This window comes from Echinops telfairi, unplaced genomic scaffold (genome assembly GCF_000313985.2).
Source record: "Echinops telfairi isolate 266 unplaced genomic scaffold, ASM31398v2 ScPeMD7_6;HRSCAF=24_0, whole genome shotgun sequence".
Taxonomy (NCBI): domain Eukaryota; kingdom Metazoa; phylum Chordata; class Mammalia; order Afrosoricida; family Tenrecidae; genus Echinops; species Echinops telfairi.
In genome coordinates this window covers 11,758,980-11,782,429 of record NW_022103902.1, presented here as the reverse complement: position 1 = coordinate 11,782,429, position 23,450 = coordinate 11,758,980, and the positions used below count along the sequence as shown (strand labels likewise).

Sequence of the window (23,450 nt, the reverse complement as noted above, 5' to 3'; positions counted from 1 at the left end):
ACATTCAGAGGGAAACCGCTGCCTCTAGTTAGAATACGATGGGCCTGAGAGAGGAACCTAACTTCAGTCTGGCTGATGCTCTGGGGTGCATTTAAAAGAAAACTACTGGTCATTACTGGAAATCAAAACAACGATGTCCATCCGCCTGGAACATCCTGCGCATCGAGGCTTCACGGACGCACTGTGGGCAATTACGGATGTCTGAAGTACATCCCTCACCTCGGGAGGAAACAACATAAAACATCCTCTCCCGGCTGTCAGGCGCATTTGTAGTAGGCCAGCGGTAGTTCTGCGGCAGTGGAGCAAATCTGATGTCTGGATTCCCAGGTAGGCTTTCCCTCAAGGTCTCCACTAACTGACTTTCACAGATACAGCCCACGCGCCGATGATAAATATAGCCACCTCCTGTCATGATACCAAGGATCCTGCTGAGCCGCCAGGGACCAGATCATAGAAATGTTAAATGATAGCGCTGGGAAAAACCTCAGGAGGACAACTGTTTGGTCTCCTGCCTCTACCAGCCATCTGTTGCTGGGGAGTTAATTGCAGCTCATGTACGTCAGAGTAGAATGATGCTTTACAGGGTTTTCAATGGCACATTTCCCAGAGGTAGACTGCCAGGGCTTTCTTCGCAGGCACCTCTGGCAAGACTCTGACTTTCTTAATAAAGAACACCTCGCTCTCACTGAATTCATTCTGACTCATAGGAACCCTACAGGGGTTGCTATGAGAACGGCCTCTGTGGGTTTCTGAGGCTGCAAGTGTTTACAAAAGCAGAGAGCCTCATGTTTCTCATGTGGAGTGGCTGATGGGTTTGAACTCCTGTCCTGGTGGGTGGCAGCCCAACACCTAAGCCTGTGCCACTTCCAACCCTACAACCTTTCAATTAGTAGCTACCATTTAAGCCATTTGTGTCACTTAGCGGGGCCTTCCCACCTCTAGTTTGAACTGTTCCAGGGTTGGCTATGTTGAAGGAAGATTGTTCAGGATGGCAATTACTTTCATAATCATGTTAAGCATTCCTGTGTCCACTGACACACCTCCTGGGTAAATCCAGCACAGTGGTAACTGAAAACCAGAATGTTCTCGAATGGGAACCTTCTCCTCATGTTAGACGTTTTAGAAGGAACTCCTTACACCATAGTCCAATGGACAATGTATGGTAAACGTTTTTTCATGTCATCTCAACGCTGGACGATCTTTTTTATGCTAGTCTCTTCAGCGTTACCCCGATTGAACCTATCCAAGAGACCTGAGTAGAAAAGATTAACCAACTCATGAATGAAAACGGAGTAGGAATAACACTAATATTTTACGGATTTAGGCTAGTAGAGAAAAGACTGGTTTTGTCTCCCCAGAGGTGCCTGGAAGGAGGAGCCTGGGTATCTGCTTCTGAGGGGTCACACGGCCTTAAAAAACCCCAACTTTGGTTGATCCAACGAATCTGAGAATCGTTCTGAGCACAAACTATATAAATGATGGTGCACTTGCTTCCATCGTTTAAAATATTTTTTCCTCCCTCTACCTCTGCACGTACCCTTCTAAAACTTCTGCTTAAAAAAAAAAAACCAAGGAAACAACATTCATTACCTCATAAAGGAGATTTGAAAGACCTCTGACTGCTAATTAATGCAATGTGTGTGTGTGTGTGCATGTGTGCGTGCACACTGGCTATAGCAACATGCATTTTCAGACACAGACTAAGCTTAAAATGCTCAGATTGAGCCGTGAGCGAAGCTTTCCACACGATAACTGTACACTACAGAAGAGAAAACGTACTTGGCTCTACTTAAAATTAGGTCTTGTTGCAACTTTCATGTTCTACGGACTTCTCTCCAGGGATAGAGTACTCTAAACGCTGGCAAGGGCATGGGCCCCGAGACTCAGCACACAGTAATAGATTCACAGGCATTTTCCCATCCATTATCTTATTTCATTCTCACCACAATGCTGGCAGGGAAGACATTATAATCTCTGCTCTGTGGACAGGGCAACTGCTGCCCAGTGAGGTCAAGTGGCTTGTCGAAGTTCTCATAGCGAGAAAGTGGTGGAGCCAGGAGCAGAATGTGGCTGGTCTTTTGATTCCCAGTATAATGTGCTAGCGTCTGTATCCCGGGGAATAAAAACTCGGAAAGAACCAGCCCCACGGCAGACAAAGAGTAGCGCCGAGAAGCAGCAGCACAGTGCGGAGAAAGACCACACAAGGGAAAAGCCAACAGTGACTGAGTCAAAAGAGGAAAGGCTGTGGATGCCCCCAGGTCCCTCAGGCAGTGGTTTTCAATCTTCCCAACCTACCCTTTAATACAGCTCCTCACGTTGTGGAGACCCCATAGGAGGGCGTGTCTGTACGGAGCAGTGTCCCTGTTGCTAAGACCATCGGAAATATTGTCTTGGGCGACCCCTGTGAAAGGATCGGTCGACCCCCAAAGGGGTCACAACCCACAGGTTGAGTGAGAACCGCTGCCCTAACGGCACACAAAGCCACAGAAATGAATAAAGGAGCCCCATCAGTTAGTTTGCAGCACATTTTAAAGGCATCTAGCACAGCAGTTTTCAGCCTGTGGGGTCGAATGACCCTTTCACAGGGGTCGCCCGATTCACAACAATAGCAGAATGAGTTATTAAGTAGCAACGAATATAATTTTGTGGTTGGGGGTTCACCACACGATGCGGAACTGTATTAAAGCGTCAGGGCATGAGGAAGGTTGAGAACCACTAATCTAGCAATGTGCCAGGACACTCCTTAGAAGCGAAGATGGTAAGATTTGTATCTCACATACTTTAAACGTAGGAGAAAAGAGACTGATTCTTGGAAAACGACATCATGTTTGTTAAAGCCAAGGGCCAGAGGAAAAGAGGAAGATGCCCCAGGAGATCCACTTGTCTGGCCTCTCCCCTGCAGCAGCGGGCTCAAACACAGCCAGCCTAGTGAGGCAACCCAGGGCGGCTCTGTGTTTTGTTCTGTTGTACAAGAGGTGGTGGTGAGTACAGGGTCAACTGGCCAAAGGCACGTAACAATAACAGAACACATGTGTGAGGAACGGGGAAGCCTAGCACCAGAAGGAATCTTCTATTATGTGCCCAAGAGCACGGACGTCTTTAAAAATCAGAACTTCCCAGAAGGCCAGGCTTAGGGAAAAACCTCATAGAGGAAATGACGAACCACCCCCACGTAAGAATTCACTTAAATCCCAATCACATGTAGCTGGTCAGCCCTAGGTGGTACAAATGCTTCATTTTGGTGTCGTGTGCAAAAGCCCTGGTGATGAGCCGTGGCAGCAACACACTCCCGAGGCTGGGGCTGGCCACCGCACAGACAATCCAGGCTGCGTGTCTCAGATGGCATGTCCACTTCCCCTTGAAATGCAAAGCTGCCAGCATAAGTGGATAAGCGCTCTGGGGATTTATTTCTATTTCAGTGCGTTTTAGCGAACCAGTTAAGGGAAGAGTATCTAATATCAGCTATGGATTATAGCCCTGAGCCTTACTCATTGACCTTTACGGCTCTAGCTCCCAAATTTAAATGGTCATCGCCAAGTGGTGTAGGCTCCAAATATAGAGATCCACAGGCTAATTTTGGATGGCATTTTTTTTTGGTTTGAGGGGGCTCGCTGATCAAATCCCTTTAAAGCTCCTTTCTATTCAGTTCAGTATGCAGCGAGAACAGATGGGAGGCACCAGGACAGGCTATTACTATACATAGCTTACATGACCCAAGGAAAGGGCCCACGGCTATAAAACCTATGCATTTGTTAAAGAGAGATCACACACAGAGGGAAAGGAGATACTGGACTAGCTGGCTACAAGAGAGGTATCTCCACCTTAACATTTCATTTCCAAAAATATCTCACTGCTCTCAAGTTGATTCCTGACATGTAATGACCTGTGAGGACAGAGCAGAAATGCCCCTTTGAGTTTGCCAGACTATCGATCTTTATGGCAGGAGAAAGCCTTATCTTTCTCCCTTAGAGCAACTGGTGGGTTTGAACTGCCCACCTTCGGTCAAAAGCAGAGTCACCAGGGCTTAGACGGAGAAAACGCTATACTTGGGTGGGGTGGCGAGGCACTGAAGAGAGAACAAAAGCTCCGGAGACCTGGTGCTTCCCAATCTTTCCCAGGAGTAAAGTAAGACTTCCCCTGTACTTTGTGTAGCTAATTCAACAGCAGGGCATCCTCAGCAGGATCATAGAAATCATTTCAAATGCCCAAGGCATGTTACAAGATCTCTGCAGTGTCTTACCCAAAAGGTTAAGGGCTGACTATGAGCCAAAAAGGCTAGTGGTTCAAACTCACCTAGAGATGCCTCTGAGGACAGGCCTAGCCATGGCCTTGAAAATCCTGTGGTTCCACTCTGCACACACGGAGTCACCACAAGTCGTAGGCAGCTGACAGCAACGAGCAAGAGCGTGAATGAGGTCCCCACACCATTTTCTCAGTAACCAGGGCTGATCTGAGTCCCACCCCCTGCAAAGAATTTGCCTTTCCACCTGACTTCCGTGATTCACCTACAGATCCTGTTAAAATGTAGCTTCTGATTCAAAAGAGGAAATAACTCTGACTGCATTTTTCCTCCCTCGGGGGAAGCGGGGGTGGAGGGGGAGGTAAATTGCCAGGATTCTCACACCTTCAGGTACTCTAACTCATGAATGGGATCCCAAGTCAGAAAGCCTAATGGCCTGTATCTGTGCCAGCGTGTTACAACGGGCAGTGTACACAAGTGCAGCGTGGTGCTTCAGCCACGAGGGTCCTTGGAATTGACCCTTTGACTCCATGTAACCAAAACCTTAAAAATGGCCAATTACCACTCAGAAGCATTTGCTTGAGATTTCAGCATGTCCCAGGGTTGTTGGTGCCGGTGACCATGTGACGACTGTGAACCAGCCTGGAGAAACTGCCTGACAGAGCACAGGCCACGTAAAAATAAACCAGTGTCAATGAATCAGGAAAGCACGTTTGGGGTCTCATTAGAGATGTTACTATGCTCCTGTCCCCTTGAAATTTCGATGGGAAATGTGAACTATTTGGCTGCTAGTACGTGACAAGTTTTTGGTATTGTCTTTTTTTTAAAGTAATTTTGATATACCTCTAATGCTGCAGAACCCAGGAAAACCCTGCTTTCTGTAAGACGCTCTTCGGGGAGAGTGAGAGATTTTGCTGGTGAACTTAAGCTCCCCCTTCTCTGCTCGCTCCGCCTAACTGTTACCCTCCTCAGTCTCAGCGAAGACAAACTGGCAAAGACGGGCAGAAAGCTCGAGAGTTGAGAGTCGTTTGCAGTGCTGCAGGATCCACTCGTAGACAAATTGCTGTATTTCCTTTGTAGCAGGGCATTCGCCTTGCGCTGGCTGACACGGGGAGAAGTAGCGGAGCAGGAACCAAGACCACCTGAGGGCTTCCGTAGGGAGGCCCTGTTCCCCTGGTATTTGTTCCTTCCTCTTTCCTCTTTTCAAAATCCCCACCTGCCTTTTAAAACCAGGCGCTATTTCATGGCGAGTTTCCAGCAGGCTTTTCTGAAGTAGATAAAACACGCATGATAAGTAGTCTGAAGAATGCAGAAAGGTAGCAAATGCCTTTGTGGGTGAGATTAGTTGGAGAGAAGTTTCCATCGTGAAAGCTGAGCTTGCCATGTAGAATACTACAAGGGAGGAGGGGCGAAGCTAAAGGCTGCCCATCCTTTATACGGGGCTGGCTTTGAGGATTAAACAGGTGGGAAATACACTAATCTGTGTAACAAAGGCAAGGACTGTGGGAACCTGGCGGAGCCAGAGGATAACCTTTGTTAGCACACAGGTAACCAAGAGTTCACTGATAACAACAAGAAATAGGTGTTCCTCAGGACCTCAGACACCAAGACAGAACACGGATCACAACATCAGAAGAATTCAAAGCAACCAATAGACTGAACGTTTAAATTGCCAGTGTTTTGAGGGGTGGGGGTGGGAGGGGGAATATTGCAAAAGGGGTTTTGTCTTCTCCCTCAGGTTTGTATTTGTCCACGGGTATTGTAATGATATTACGCACGGCAGGGAAAGCCAAATGGCTGTGAAATAATGAGTTGAACTGATTCTGAACTAATTTTCCTGCCCGTTTGCATGAGAGATGAACAGGCCAGCCTACCTGAGACCCAGTGAGGTTAACATGACCAGTGGGGCCCATTCTTTCGAGTGAATCTCTGCGGTGATCACAGATTGCTGCTGGACTTTTAAATGAACCTGCTGCCGTAGGCCAAACGGTAGCAGTTGAACACCAGTGCCCCGGGAACACACACAGCTCCATGCTCAAGTTCACCAACGCGCTGGTGGCGCAGAAACCCCTAACAGAGCGAAGAGATTCACTGGCTCCAAGTCACTCATTAAGACTTCCAACACAATCAGATGGAGTTTGCTTTATGTGAGCGAGAGTAAAATCATAACTGTTGGCGGCCTCCTCCGTTTCGCTCCTCAATCTAAGAATAAACATTTGTTAGAACATCCGTTTGGGGAAAAAGAGGAAAATCACACATAATGTTCTCGTGGGTTGATGTAGACTGGCTCGGGGTCTTCGTCATTCTGAAGATGTTTGCCAGGGCTCCAGTCTTGGTAGCACATCTGATTGTAGAGAGGGTACATCGGATGAATCCCATCTCCCTCCAATGGATTCTCATCTTCATAGTCAAACCTCCTGCTACTTGGTCCATTCTACAAGAGAGAAAGAGAAATCCAAACACTGCTGACAGGAGAGGGTACAATCCACGACCTTGTGTGAGTCCCTGAGTTATTCTCCCACAAGCTACCGAATGGCAAGGTGAAATCCAATAATTTAGGGGATTATTTGTTGCTCACAATACCTTGAGTAAGAAGGACTTAGCCCTAAATTCCAAAGCATGGCTAAATGGCCACTGCTCTCAGTTTTGGGTTTTAAAACTCTGGAGCTCATGTGGGTTTGGGTGAGCTAGAGAACATGATTGTGACCTTCAGGAATCTCTCAATGAGCCTCCAGCTGGGAGTGAATACATAAGATAATCCTGGGAATTCAATGAAACAGACGAACATGAACAGAAGCCTCAAGATTCCTCTCTGGGTCATGAGGGAAGAACGCGGCGAATTGAAGTTGTATTTGATCCCAGGTCTCGTGAGGGTGAGAAACAGCAGGCACCAAACACATCCTTCTCTGTTGGCCTTTCTCCATCGCTCCGTGTTCCCTGTGGGCCATAGCTGACCCCGACTGCAGCATAGTGCATTCCCCATGATGCTCTGTGGTGTCTTTAATTAACTAGACTAATTGACAGTGGCAGGAAGGCCTATGATCTTTACCAAACCATACTGGAGACATTCAAACAGGAGAGAAAGTAACAACCTGACTGGTGGAAATCAAATGATACGTTAGCAAGCGCGCTAGCCACCAGCTCGGCCATGTTACTTACAGAGTGCTGAAGACTGGCAACTTCTCTTTCTTTGAATGGAGTCTGTACAGGCAAGTGTTCAGTCTGGAGAAAGAAAACATGACAGGCCTCATCGTTTAAGTCACTGACCAGACCACCATACCGGCCCACTAACAACCCTAAGAACCTGACTTTAAAAAGAAACACGCAGGTCTTGCTTCCAATGTCCACAAACTAAGCAACAGGGTTCCGCACAAGGATGAGGGCGGCAACTACAGCTCTTGAGGTTCCCACCCTCTCTGGGCTCTCTGCATCCTCTGAAACAAACAAACAAACAAACATGCACAGAGCGCCTGCAACAAAGGGAAGACTGCCTCTTTCCTGTTCTCCTCGCAGAGGTCTGAAGCGTTGAGGCTTTTGAAAGACATGAAGAACCATTCTTTGTCATCTTTATTCGGGTAAGGGGTCATCCTTCTTCTGCCTGCTCCTTCGCTGTGCCCCACCTGCCCTGATGACTAAGATGATCCCTCCTTTCAAACCCTAAGAAGAATTGTCCAGGGAGGAAACTTCCTCGGGCTTATTTATAAACACACACTACTATTACCTACTCCTTGAAGCCCTGCCCAGCATCCTCTGGGGTGTACCAAGACACAGCACCCTCCCTTACTCCGCCCCCGCACTGAACTCAAATCAAAATTCCACCTCACTCCTTCAGGGGAGAGGTGCCCCTTTGGGTTTCAGAGGTTGCATGTCTTTATCCTTAACTCCTAAGGCCATCAGAGCTCCCTGGTAAGGAACAAACTCACTAACACCAAGTGGATTCTGATTCAGAGTGACCTTACAGGGCAGAGTGAAACTGCCCCTGTGGGTTTTCTGGACTCAAACTCTTTGTTGGAGTAGAACGCTTACCCTTCCTCCCCGGAGGGGCTGGTTGATTGTGAGGTTAGCAACCCTGTGTGGGACCCACGAGACCACCAGGGTTCCCTGCTTAAGTTCAGCCACTCTTCTGTACATTGTGCTTTCAGAGCATTTATAAACTACTCGATGATTGGTTTACTGGCCCCCTTCTTAGAATATTTTACCAACAGCATCTCCCATAATCCTAATAATAATTCTTGGAAGCCAATAGTTCTATTGTACAGAACACTAAAGCTACAGCTCAGAGTGGTTAAGTAAGGTGTTAAGGCCAACAACTGATAACTAGTGGATTTAATTCAAAGAGCTTTGTCTAATTACAAATCTTGTATGCTTATCTCCCCTGTTTCTGCTTCTAGAAAACAGATGTTGAATAAATACCCCGAGAATGACTGGGGATCTCAGCCACGTGGGCACACATGTCAGCAGGCTATGTATGGACTTTGCTCATTCTGTCCCTTGGCCTGGGGCACTTGTCCCTTAATCTTTGGCAGCTGGATGACTACCCATCCATCACAGACTAAAATCATTCTTCTTTCTGCAAGTTTTATCTGTAGTTCCCAAAGTATCAACTTTATTCCGTTTTCCTATTGCTTCTTGTTTAGACCTCTATTACAACACGCGTCTGTCTTGTTTTGTAGTCTCTGATCACTGTATTGCTCAGTCCCAGTAAACAGGGAGCCTTTTTTCACCATCCAACTCCACCCTCATCCCCTGGCCTGGAGTTCTAGGATAGTAAGACATCAGCAGTTACATAGTGAATTTATTGGAATCTACTTACCAAATCTCAAATTTTCGTGGCACGCTTATACATATTATAAACCACCCATAACAAATGTGTTTCCCTGTTACATTCAGCATGAGTCTAGGGTGCTTTCTCCATGGCCAGTAGATATGAAAGGTGCATTTGATAGAAGTTCAAGGTAGGGATAGCTTCCTAAATGTATGTATGAAGGGTCTTGTAGAACCCTGTGCTCACAAGGGCCTCACTTGGGGTTCCGTGTTTGGTATTTGCCACCTTAAACTTGTGAGTTATTTTAAATTTGCGTTTTCTAAGTAGTTCGATAAGGAGCCCAGGCAATATAGTGGATTAAGCTTTGGGGTGCTCACCATGGTCAGCAGTTCTGACCCACCAGCTGCTCCACAGATGTGGTTGTCTACGGAGTCATTCTACTCATTCTTTAGGGTCCCTATGAGTCAGAATTGACTCAGAGACCGTGGAATTTAAGTGGTCTGGTGCGACAGTGGAGCGTATATTGTGAGGTCAGCAGCAATCAACCTCTCTGCTATGGGTTCTTAGCCATTCATGCCCCACTCCTTGGGGCTCCCTGTCCATGCTGATCTCCCCTTCCTGCCACAGTGGTGAGGGCTGTCCTCACAGCATCATGGGCACTGCTTCAGGGAAGGTTTGGGTACACTGTGTATCCCTGCCCACATCTTGGCATATCTGGCAGGTGGGCAGAAGTGAGAACTCAGTGAGGGCGAATTCTCACCCACCTCAAATCCAGAGCCCTGGTCCTGCTCTCTTGATCATCCTAATTTTCAAATAAGAGGCCCTGCATTTTCACTTTGTCAGATGAAGGTGGTAGGGATCTAAGAAAAAGAGAACTGGGGAGGAGGGAAAATGAAAGCAGATCTTAAAACAAGCACTACCTTTCCTCTCCTTGTTGTTTCTGATCATTCCTATCACTTCCCTTTCTGGACCACTGAAAAAGGATTCACTAGCATTACTGGACTGAGGGGAGTTTAAAAACCTTCCCATAGAAAGGATGGGACATGGGTTCTCTAAGCCACTGAGGAGTTAATCCATTCTTGTTTGAAGAAGTATCAGGATGGTTTACAAAATGATCTCTTATGTGCAAATGGATTTCTCCCACTCCAGGTAGGCCCTGCGTCACACCAATAAAGCACAAAAAGATCTGTGTTGATTTTTCAGAAGGGAAAGGTAGTAAAACCCATCATAGCACACGGCTTCTTTTATAAGCATCCAGGAGCCATTGACAGACACATGTTCACAGCGAGCTCACACTGTTTTCTTCAGTAGCCCCACAGGGCTAAGTGTGTGAATTGATTTCCAACACTGGCACTTCTGTTGAAGAGGGAAGCTCTTCAAATTGTGTTCTTAGCCACCTAAGTGTCTATGAAGGAGTAGATAGTGTTCACCCAGATGGTAGTCATTTCTGTTCCGTGCTTAACAATAATTTCTTAGGCCACAACTTTTGCAATGAAAACAAACTAGAAAAGACTTCAACATGAAGCATGCGTATGCCCCTTTGCCTTGCCTTCCCACTCATGTGCTGTGTGTGGAAAGCAGGGGTGTGGTCACTTGCTAGGGAGATTGCCTCAAGAGTTCAAGAGATTTGGTTGGAAGATATGTTTTGCTGTTCTCTGTTTATGTTGAGGTGTCGATGGGAATAGGCATCAGAAGTTCAAAAATAAACAACCTCATCAAGGTCAAGGAGAGGAGTCAAGGTAGAGACCTAGAGTCCATCTGGGGATAACTGGGCATTCCAGCACAGAGGGGCTAGACAGAAGAGAAAATACATCCAAGGGGCAGGATAGCATGGATGAAACACAGAACACTTCTCTAGGTCCTTAATCCTTCTCCCCCTACTATTAGGATCTCAGTCCTACCTCGCAAATCCAGCTAGTCGAGCAGACATACATCGATATAGATGAGAACTTTTAATTTACAGAATTCAGGATAGACAAACCCCTCAGAAACAGTAATGGGAGTAAGGACTTCTGGAGGGTAGGGGAAGGGAAGGGAAAGGAAGGGGGAACTGATAGCAATGATGGCGAAATAATCCCCCTCGAAGGGGAGGAACACCAGGATTGTAGGTGAAGGCATAGAAGAGACGATCTAAGATATGTATAAATAACAATATATAATATATTAAGGGTTCATGAGGGTGACCATGGAGGGGGAGGGAGGGAGGGAAAAAAGAGGATCTGATAACGAGACTCATAAATAAAGACGTTTTGAAATTGCTGATGGCAATATTTATACATATCTATTTAATATAATGGATGTATGGATTGTTTTATATATGAGCCCCAAATAAAATGCTTTATTAATAAAAAAATCAAAATGAAAAATGTAACATGAGTAGAAAAAAATTACCTTTCTCTCTGGTTAAGACCGGTATTTGGTCATCATCGAGGCACAGAGACAACCTTCGAGCCCCGGCAAGCCATTATTCATTGGTAGGGCAATGGATGATGTAGGGTATTTATGAATCCAATATTAAAGAAATGGTCACAGGAAACTGCACAGGCAAAAAAAAAAATCCAACACTTCTATCCCCCCAAAAGTAAAAAAACAAAACATTGTCTGCTTCTTTCCATACAAAGGGATTTCAAAGGGTTTCATGAACAATAGCACTGCTACTTTTTTTCCCCATTTAAAAAATTGTTCCCATTTAGTTGCTTCTGACTCATGGTGACTTCGTGAGTGACAGAGGAAAGCGGCCACACGGCTCCTTTGTTCAGTTAGTCAGACACAGTACATATGATAGCAAAACAATGGAGAGAGGGAGTTCCTAGACTTGAACATGAAGACACAGCAGTGGGACACTAGTGAGACTTGTCATGCACAACGACTGGACCATCCTTTAAAAAAGCAGCACGACTTCTTCACCTACTCTCCTAAATCTTCACTCTCGGTCAGGTGACCCCGTGACTTCTGTAATAGACCAATCAATCACATTATTTATAGAGACGAGTGCCTGGCCGACCCTAGAGACAGCTATGCCTCAGGGAGCAGAGGCTAAAGAAGACCGATCCGCACGCGCCCCTCTATGTTGTGGCATTCGACTTCTGGTAAGATTTCGAATCCAATATTAAAGAAATGGTCACAGGTTATAGATATGAAACTTAATCTACTGTGCTAGTGGATGGGTATATGTGTTGTCTTCCTGGCCATCCATAAACCACCTGGAAATGTGGTCCACACTGACCTTATTAGTCAATGGCCATAGTATGTAGAAAAGAGTCACACGTTTGTTGTTAACTGCCGTCAAGTCAGCCTCCAAATCATGAGCTCAGGTGGCGAAGAACTGCCGGAGAGGACCAACAGGGTTTGCTTTCTTTGGAGCTGCTGGGTGAGTTTGAACTTGCAACCTTTTCAGTTAGTAGCCAATTGCAAACCTCTTGCAACACCCAGGACTACATATGCTTAGTGCTTTATATCAATGCACTGTAATACGTAGCCAAGGGAGACACCGTTTAGGAGCGCTCTTCGAGAAGGTCCAGGAAACATGGAATGAAAAGGTCATGGAACTTTTCCACAAGCTTTGGGAAGCCCCCTCACATATTATTCTATCATGTTTTCAGCTTTCCCTAAAAAGCCTTGGGATATGTATGTGTGTCATACATAATTTGGACTTCTCTACTCACGCTTACTAGCTTACAGTGATTTCTATTGAGCCACATTCACTTTCTTGATTTTCTAAATTCCTGTGGACTTTTCATCCTGGGTCCAAGGCACTGAGAACGCTAGCTTTGCAGGTTTTATTATTTGAGACCTTAGTAAACCCTTTACCTTCTATGATGCAACCATGAACTGAAACCTCTTTCTACTACGAATTCTATTTTAACCGGTTCCCACGTGGATAATATTCTCAAATCCTCCAGACAGCCTTTGGAGGTGTTACGGTGCAGTCTCAGTGATCACAGGACTGGCATTCGAAGCTGCTGTTGTCCTGGGGCCTACTGTCAGCTTGGACACGCTGTTCTGCTGTGGAAAACCTTCCAACAAGAGCCTCCTTTGGAACCTTTGTCCCTGTGGCCCAATCTAAGTTCCTTTTGGACCTCTATCTGCAAACATAATCTCACTCCCCACATGCTCTATCCTTCTTTCCCCTGATGCAGTCCTCCGTGTGGCCCCATTTTCTGAAAGTAATCTGTAAACAGTAAACATTGCTTTTAAACATTCTAAGTTCTCAAACTTTCCCCAAGTATGTTCCCTCCGATTCTTTTTTTTTATTTTTTAATAATTTTATTGGGGACTCTTACATCTCTTACCACAATCCATGCATTCATCCAGTGTGTCAAGCACATTTGCACATATGCTGCCATCATCATTCAAAGCATTCTCTTCCAACTTGAGGCCCTGATATCAGCTCCCCGCTCCCATTCTTATCCCCATTGGACATCAGCCTCTTCTAGAACTTTCAGCACAGAGACAGCAGGATTTCTTCTCACTATCCTTCTGTTAGGGCAACAAGACCCTCACCAGGGAAGTCTTAGACATCTCACTCCCTTTTCCTCTTACCTCTGGAAGCGTCACCTGGCAGCCCCACAAAGAACAAGCACCTTACGTTTCAAGGCCACCATTCTTGGCTCTTTCTACTTCAGCAAACCGCTTCCACTCCAACAAGAACTTCTAGATAATTTCCCATCTTTCGGATCTCTTCCATTTCTGGACAATGATTCTTTCCTCCGGGCACATAAAACAGGTTCAAACTTCTCCCATCTTAAAAAACACACAAAAACTGAAAACACATCTGTAAAACTTCTACTTCCTAAATACCAAAAGGGCCTTTTTTACTGCTTAGATCTTCAGTCTAATAAGATACCTAAAGCTTGTTGCCATCCTGCTAAAAGACCATTTATTTCTCTTCCCTCGGGTCCTGTCTAAAATTCACTGCTATCAGGTCAATCCCAACTCTCTGTAGCCCTATAAAAAGGGTAGAACCGCTCCTGTGTTTCCTACACTGTAAATCTCTACAGAAGTAGAAACTGTCATCTCTCTTCCATGGAGCGGCAGTTGTTTCAAACTGCTGACCTTGTGGTTAGCAGCCCAACCTGCAGCCTACTATGCCACCAGGGTTCCTAGGTCCTAAGGTGGTGAGTGTGTATGTAATGAGCTTGTTCCCATGATGCCTCCCCACTTCAAGTTCTTCCTGCTTATATCACTGGATACATTTATAATCCTTTGTATTTTCATTCTGAGGGTAGAAGAGAATCCCAAAGTGTGTATTATATGCAGAATGAAAGAATAATTAGCATATTAATTGCCTTGGTTTTGCTTGAAATCTTGGTTCACTCTTAGAAAAATAGAACAGAAAATATTAGAAAAATACTACACGCTCTCCTCTTATGCCTCCCTTGAAACTCTGTATCTTTTTGTGTGTGATTTAAAATTTTTATTGCGAATTGGTTTAGAGAACAGATGATCGGTTTTACCTTGAATGATTCAGACATATTTTGTTTCATCTCATCGATTGCAACCCCCTGAACGTACCATCGTTTATCCCACCACTTCTCTTGTTTTCTCTCTCATGCCTCCTTCCTACTAACTTTGTCTTTGGCTAAGTACTGCCCGGCTGAGCTAACATGTTGGATTTTCTACAGCGTGTTCGCCTTATAGATGGTCTAGTGGCTAGTTTACAATTGAATCATGAGATGAGTCCAGTTCCACACTGAGGGTGAACAAGAGCCAGTCTTGGGAGTTCAACTCATCTCTGAATGTTTGCTTATGTATTTTATATTACTCGTTTCTTTTTCATTCACTTCCATGTGTGCTTGTTATTCTGTTCATTCCACTGGAGACCAAGGGAATATTGTTTTTGCTTGTTGTCAGAAACTTGGGTTAATGTGTAGGATTTGTGGTGGCATTTTCTTCCACCAGAGCCCAAGCAGAGGTTTCTGGAATGACTGGGTGACAGAACGCCCCGTTTGTTTCCCTGACCTGTGTCCTTGTGCAGCAGATTGACCTAATGCAATACATCTTTTTATCTCTTGACTGCTGCTTCCATGAGCACTGATTGTGGATCCTAGCAAGACAAAATCCTTGACAATTTCAACCTTTCCTCCATTTATCATGATGATGCTTTTGGTCCAATTGTAAAGATTTTGATCTTGGTACAATCCTTGATCTTCATCAGCAAGTGCTTAAATTCCTCTTTACTTTCAGAAAGCAACTTTGTGTCATTTGCATTTCACAGGCTGTTAGTAAGCCTTCTTCCAGTCGTGATGCTTCACTCTTCTTCATACAATCCAGCTTCTCGGATGATTTACACAGCATATAGATTGACCACGTACGGTGTGAACATACAACTATGACACACGCCTTTCCTGATTTTAAACCATGCAGTCTACCTTCGTGCTGTTTCCACAACTGCCTCTTGATACAGGTACAAGTTCAGAATGAGCACAATGAGGGCTCCAGAATTCCTATACTTCTCAAGGTTATCCACAGTTTATTAGGGTCCACAAAGCTGAATGTGTTTGCATAGTCAATGAAACACAAGTAAACATCTTTCTGGTATTCTCTGCTTTGAGCCAAGGTCCATCCAACATCAGCAACGATCTCCCGTGTTCCATGTCCTCTTCTGAATCTGGCCTGAATTTCTGGTAGTTCTCTGTCAATGGACTGCTGCAACCTTTGTTGGGGGATCTTAAGCAAAATTCTACTTGTGTGCAGTAGCACTGACATTGTTCCATAGTTTGGGTGTGCAGTATCACGGACAATGTTCCATAGTTTGAGCATTCTGCTGGGCCACCTTTCTTTGGAATGGGCACAAATATGGATTGCTTCCAGTCAGTTGGTCAAGTTTTCCAAACTTCCTGGCACAGATTTGTAAGTGCTTCGAAAGTGTCATCAGTTTGTTGAAACATTGCAATTGGTATTCCATCAGTTCCCAGACTTTTGTTTTTGGTTCATGCGTTCAGTGCAGTTTGAACTTCTTCCTTCAGCACCACTGGGTCTTGTTTGTATGCTATCTTCCGATATGGACTAGTTCTTTTTGGTACAGTGACTCCATGTATTCTTTCCATCTTCTCTCGATGCTTCCTGCATCATTCGGTATTTTGCCTATAGAATCTTTCAAAATTACAATTCAAGGCTTGAATATCATCTGATCACAGAGAGCATTGTACTTCATGATGGATTTATCAAGAGCCTTTCTGACAATGTATGCCCCGCCATTCCTGTTGATTGTGGTATTTTTGGCATAGTAAATCATATGGTTTTCTGATTCAAAATGACCAATACCTGTCCACTGCAGCTCACTACTGCCTAGGATATCGATCTTCATGTGTTCCATTTCATTTTTGACCACTTCCAGTTTTCTTAAATTCATACTTCATACATTCCAAGTTCCAATCGTTTGCTTTTTGCAGCTATATTTTCCTTTGTATTGTGCCCCATCAGCAAATGAAGATACTGAAGGCTCTACTCCCACAGGCTTCGACCCAACTTGGTCACCATGGTCTACTCCCCTCTAAGAAATGAGCTCCCCTTCAGTCACATTTCCAGTGTCCTTGGACCCGAGAGGCCCATCTGCTGGCAGAATCTCCCACAATGTTCAGTTTGCTGTCTAGACACTCAGTATTTGACAATGCTCTGGAGCTATGCATAAGGCTTTCAGTGGCTTCTTCCTCCAAAGTGGGAGCTGAATGCTTCTTGGTTGTCTCTTCTTAGTCTGGAAGGTCCACTGAAACCTGGTTAATCTGGGTAATTCTGCAGACATGTGAAGTACCAGTGACATACATAGCTGCCAGCATCCCAGTCCCACACAAGCCACCAGAATAGGACAAACTGACAGACAGTGGTGGACAGAATTATAGCATCCTAGTTTTTGTTGAAAATATTGTCTTATCCAAAGGAAAGACACTGTTCCCTCTTATTGTTGGTAAATAAATCTCTTTATTTCTAACAAGAATGCATGCATTCTAGATTTTAATTTTTCAAAGTGAAATTGGATATGACAAATTTTAATGAAATTTCTTATCTTGGTTTATAGTCGCACTTAATCCTTGCATTCAAATACACAAGAAAGTGATACTTCACCTAAACTGTAATATGTATGCAAAGTGAGGTATCGAATTAAAGTAGACAGATGAAGGTGATGGAAAATTATTTGCAGGCCAGCTAAACACCAACACACAAATTTAAGATGTCCCTGATCATAAATCCAGTCACTTATTTTGTGGCCACAAATTAAATGGCTATGCATTCTTATTTGTTACTTTCCATAGCTAATAAGTACCTGTGCAGTAAAAACAGAAGTCAAATTATGCTGTCAATGTGCAATATGTATCTCTGCTCTTAAACTCTTTGCCTTAAGGCATCACCAGATCAACCAAATTTGTACACAAGGTATATTTTCAATCCTGTTAATGGAATATATCCATGCACCTACCCACCCTCACCGATGCTAATCACTTTTTCATGTGTTGGACATATATATCACACCAAGCCACTAAGTGCATATTAACCTTTCTATAGCCACATGCTACTTGTGAAAAGATATGTTCACCAATAAAACATGTCGAAGAAATATCCGTTCCTTTGGGATGGCTTAGAGGCTGTAATGGTAAGATCTGTACAGGTTACAATCAGAACCAAAGTCTAATTCCTATCTAGACATGCTTCATATGGGGATCCCTAAATCTCTTATTCAATCTTGTATATAATTTTCTTTCTTGTTCCCAACTCTTCTACATCTACACTTACATGTCAATTAAAAGGAAAAGAGATATTTGTTTTAAGAATGTGATTGCATAAGCGTGACTTCCTTGAAAATGCTACCCGATTTCCCATCATTCAGTTCTATCTCCTAGACACTTCATTTTTGTATGGTTTTGAAATAACTTTTAAGTTGTCTTCAACGAAGCTGTTGGCCCCTGGAGCTGTGACACTGGAGGGTGGAAGGCAGGTGGAGAGACTCTGGGTGAGACTTTCGAGTGGTCAGTAACTTTACGAGAGAGATATCGAAGAGAAGAAAGGCCTTCCCAAATCTTCCGCGTGCAGTTTGCTAGATTCTGAAACAACAGGCAGCCTGGAAACAGGATGAGACCATTTCTATGCTGCTCCTTTCTACTCAACTGTGAGATAATGCAAGAACCATTTCCCCTACCAACAATCTACTTTTTCCTATTAGGGTGAAATCACAGGAGCAGGAATGAAATATGGAAAGATCTCTATCCATTTGCTGAATATTCACTTTCTGTACGTTACCAAAGCATCGCTTGAACATCTTTAGTTCATATCTACATATATTTTTCTTTGGAGTTTTTCTCATCTTTTTCTGAAGGAAAATATACACATGTATATTATTGATGATAAACAGTACTACAAGTAAACCTGGTAAAGTGGTCGTGAGACAGAAAGAGAAACCACCAACCACTTCCTATAGCTTTCAGGGACACTAATCTTGTAAATATAAAACCCACCGAAGATAGAGGCTTGCCATTAGAGAGACGACCACCAGCAGGATCAGTCTGGCACGTCCCTTAGCCTTAGAGAACCCACACTCAAACACCGGGACCGGGAACCCAACTCGGGCAGTGAGCCGGATGCTCAGCACCAGGAGTTGACCACTAAACCAAGAGATGGTCCCCTCAGTGTGGGCCTGGGAAAGGCCAATGGAAGATGACCGTCACCTGGTCGTGAAAGGAGTGAGCCACTCTGTGGAGAGCATTTCCGTGATTTTAAACAAAGGAACGATGGAGGCGGAGCTAAGCATGGACTGTGGCAGAAACAGTGGAGGGGAGAAATTCTATTTCTAAAATACCAACTCAAAAAATAATGTTAACTTCTTTTTGCCCAAGCTGGAGTGACTCTGGTTTGTGGGTGACCCTGCTTAGAGTTTTTTAGAATTGTGGATGGTAGAGTATCTTTTAAGCCTACTTTTCTAGAAGCATTTGAAGTGCCGTCGTATAGACAGACCCTAGGAGTGGCAGAGGTTCAGGGACCATCTCAGTCAGCACGATCCAGGGAGAGAGGAAGGTAGACAGTATTAGCGAAGGCACAGAATTTACGGGTACAGCAGAGGGCTCACCTGGTCACACCGAGGACAACCAGGATCAGTTTGGTGGGGTCAGGTCACAGAGGCCCACTCCTAAGCCTCCGGTGACAGCAGATCCCAGGCCAGGGGAGCAACACCTGTAGGTGCAGGGGCTGAGAACCATGAACCTGGCCCGTCATGACCACCACAACCTGGCCAGGTCCTCAGAGCCCGGGAAGATCTGGGGTTTAAGTACTAGCAGTAGGGCACAGGGAGAGTTCATGAGCCAAAGCAGGAAATACTCACAGGCTTTGAATCAAGTCTGCAGAATTTGGAAGTTTGCACAAAAGGAGAGACTAATGAGGAAATACGAATGAATGCGCTTCATGAAAGCTCGGAAGGACCAGAGGACATCTTGGTGGAAAGGACAGTTGTGACTATCCACATGGAAGAAGCACACCAGCCTGTGTGATCACGAGCTTTCGAAGGGATTAGGTATCAGGCATCAAAGAACAAAAAAAATCGTATCATTATAAATGAGGGGGAGTGCAGAGTGGAGACCCAAAGCCCATCTGTAGGCAACTGGACACCCCCTTACAGAAGGGTCACGGGGAGGAGATGAGCCTGTCAGGGTGCAGTGTAGCAACAATGAAACATACAGCTTTCCTCTAGTTCTTAAATGCCTCCTTTCCCCACTATCATGATCCCAATCCTACCTTACAAATCCGGCTAGACCAGAGGATGTACACTGGTACGGATAGGAACTGGAAACACAGGGAATCTAGGACGGATGATCCCGTCAGGACCATGGTGAGAGTGGAGATACTGGGAGGGTTGAGAGAAGGTGGGGTATAAAGGGGGAACCGATTACAAGGATCTACATATAACCTCCTCCCTAGGGGATGGACAACAGAAAAGTGGGTGAAGGGAGACGTCAGACAGTATAAGATATGAAAAAATAAAAATAATTTATAAATTACCAAGGGTTTGTGAGGGAGGGGAAAAAATGAGGAGCTGATACCCAGGGCTCAAGTAGAGAGCAAATGTTCTGAGAATGATGAGGGCAACAAATGTACAAATATGCTCGACACAATGGATGGATTATGGATTGTGGAAAGACTTGTATGAGCCCCCAAAAATGATTAAAAAAAGAAAGGGACAGTCGTGTGGATCATAAGTGGTGAGATTATGATTACTAACTGAGCAGTGAGAAGGATCTCATTCCATTCAGGAAGACACACGATGCACAAAGGCACAGTGAAAGGAGAAAGGAAGGCCCAGCTCTTTGGAGGAGGATGTGCATCAGAGGGGCCTGATCAGGGGAAAGGATGGTTGGTGCTTACTGTGCTGGAGACTACAAAGACTGTAAAACCCAAGCAGGGAGCGAGCAGCTTATGTTACAGGCATGGAAGCAAGTGTAAGATCAGAGGAGGAAGGAGGGACCGGGCACAGCCAAGGAAACCCCATGCCGTTGACTTTCTGGACCCGCTGAGAAAGCAGGGAGGAGTGGAGGAATGCGATGGAGAGGATCACCTATGATCACAGGGGAAAGCTCCAGAAGAGGGAAAGCTGCTCCAGACCTGGAAATGACAAGATGCCACAAAGGGGGAACAGTTAAATGTTATCACATGGAGGAAAGAGCGGGCTGCGTGCACGGAGATGAGGAGCAGCTGCAGGTTCAGAGACAGACCTGGCGTGCTCACCGCGTGGAGACGTTGTGCTAAAGAAGAGTGGCGTGCACTTGGAAGAGGACTCAGGTTTTCCTCACAGGCTCGGAATGGGCAACACATCAAAGCACCATCTGCGACGACCTCTCTTTTGCTTTTGATTGGAGGCTGGCTTTTTGTTGTGTTTTCTCTGACTGGCTTTAAATGTGGCATTTCTATGTAAGTTGCTTGACAGGGAGGGGGGAAAGAATGTACTCAAAGTTCGTGGCTTCAAAAGCTGCAAAAAAGCAGCCCGTTACCGTCCCTCTAAAGAAGGTCCAAGTGCTCCATGATGATCTCATTTTCTGGTTTGGAGAATTCGGGGAAGCTCCACACACAATAGGGGCGGCGGACAAAGGTTCTCAGGAAGATGTGCGCGGCACTTCACAGCAGACCTGGGTCGGCGTTCTACTGCGTTCAGGGAAGAAATGAGACCCCCTGCCAAGGCACACAGTAGATGGAAGATCAAGGAGAGAGGCCAACAGGAAAAACACCGCCTGATAACAATTCGGGTGGAGAATTTTATAGCAGGTATGGCAGCACCATTCAAGACGAGCTTCACTGCTTGGCACATTCAGCAATTCAACTAAAATTCTGACTCTCTTTTCCTCTTTTGGAGACCATGTTTGAGCACGACACCATGTCATGATAGTATGTTACACAGAAATGTAAATGCCTTTCAAAATTAATGCATAGAGAAGCTATGTAATTCACACACACATACACACAAAACCCAACAAAAACTAACCGAAAACACTTCACCAAGTGGATTCTGATGCATAGTGACCCTCTGGACAAAGTAGAATTGCCCCTGTGGGTTTCTGAGGCTGTGAATGTCGAAGGGAGGACAAAGTCCTCCTTTTAGACTGCAGGTGATTTGAAACGCCTGAGCCTGCGGTTAGCAGCAGCCCAACACAGAAAGCACCCCGCCAGCAGGGCTCTGTAGGTCATCCAAATTCACTTTCTGTGAAGTCGGATTCAGGCTAACTTAGGGCCTTTTAAGTACAGGTGAAGAGGAGCTTCTCTTAATCCCACCCTTCTAGTAAATGGGCTTATTAAAACATAAGGGTACATAAAGCATTTCAAGTTCATGGGGGCTGGTATTTATTTTAACTTAGCCTCATTTACACTTCTGCACCAAGGTGACCAAGGCGTACAACACACATGTGCGTAGATGGGGAGGACACAATTGGACAGGGGAAGAAAAAGGACAGTGGAAAGCAAGCAGATGCCACACCAGGGAAAATATGCACTAAGATGATGTTATTTGCCCTCAGACTGCTTCTAACGCATGGAGACTTTATAGTACAGGGTACACCTGCCTTACGAGGTTGGTTTCCTGGCTGAAATAGTTACATAAGCAGACGGTCACACCTTTCTTCCCAGGCTGGTGGGGTTCTGACTCTCTGAACTTTCACTCTGGACCACTGCCTCATCGGGGCTTCGACACTCAGATCACAGGACTTGAACTCGACTTTCTCGCTAAGAGAAAGTAAAGAATATGTCAGGTGTCCAGAAGAAAGCAAGAGGTCCCGCAGTACAAAACCCCCAATGTCTTTGCTTCTTTCTTTTAAAAAAAAAAAAATCTGTCATTGGAGTTGAATCTGTATTTAATTCAAAACAAGAAATAAAAGCTCAGGATATTTAGATGATTGCCAGCAAAATGCCCAGATTTTTCCCTTTTCTATGAAATGTTGGGGAGGGGTGGGGGTGGTGGTGGATATCCACCTTAAATACTTGGCTATAAATCTGTGCAACAGACCTCTAACAAGGTGGATGGCTGATGAGGTTTTTCTGAGAATACTCCTATAGGCACATAAGGCAAAGCTAAACTAACCCCCTCCTTTTTCTTAACTTACAAGATGACATATATATTTCAACTGTTTTTAATTTAAGAGTTGCCCCTCCCCCACTCCCCCACCTTATGTGCAGTGGAGTCATAGGATAGCTCCCTATAAATAGTTTTCAAATGGAACTATGGGCTAGTTTGTCCTGTGGAGATGCAAAGGCCCCTGATGGGTTAAGAAAGGATGCTGTTTCAAATTGCAGCAGCTGAGCATCCTTGGGGCACAATTCTAGAAGCTGAGAGATCACAGAGCTACTAAGGACTGCGATCCTTGAAGAATCAAAAGCAGTAGACTTGCCTAGTCCATTCATCTGAAGAATTCTAAACGGTCCGAAGAAGATTCTCAAGAAGGATTCTGGGTGGGGTGTGGTTATAAACAAATGGCCTTCCTTTCTTGAGCAGAGAGTTCCAGAGATGCAAAGGGCTTTCCTCAAGGGCTCGCTCACAACAGAGCTGGAACACGTATCTGAATCCAAGTTCTTTGACACCCAGGCCAGTGATCTCTGCAGTGCTTGTAATCCACTGTGGACTCTCCCATCAAACTGTGTGGGTTCTACTGGTATCTCTCAGAGCCGAGGAGTCCTGATGTAGTTACATTAACTCCGAGCTTCGGTGTGTACATTTATAAGATGGGGGCAACAACATGTGCATTGCAGATTTTTATTAAGAAGCACATGAGCTAATACTTATAAATGCTATATAATGGTAAGCTATCATAAAGTATTTTGCTGAAGATAATTCAAAAAAGAGTTGCAGCAATACACAGACAGAGAGCTGCCAGAAATTCAAGACAGATACAGAGGAGAACTTGGAATAAGGGCTATCATTGCTGATGTCAGATGGCTCTTGGCTGAAAATAGAGAACACCAGAAAGATGTTGATTTGTGTTT

At 44.9% G+C, this 23,450-nt stretch overlaps 1 protein-coding gene across 1 annotated transcript in view; it reads right to left on the bottom strand.

Annotated features, from left to right (window-relative positions):
* Window positions 1-6,349: 6,349 nt before the first annotated feature.
* NECTIN3 (nectin cell adhesion molecule 3) overlaps window positions 6,350-23,450 on the bottom strand; it is a 126,301-nt gene continuing 109,200 nt past the window's right edge. Inside the window, exons 8-9 of the mRNA XM_030884432.2 lie at window positions 7,400-7,462; window positions 6,350-6,674 (exon numbers count right to left, since the gene is read on the bottom strand). Coding sequence (XP_030740292.2) covers window positions 6,492-6,674; window positions 7,400-7,462 — 246 coding nt within the window. The 3' untranslated portion in view covers window positions 6,350-6,491. The remainder of the gene's footprint in view (window positions 6,675-7,399; window positions 7,463-23,450) is intronic.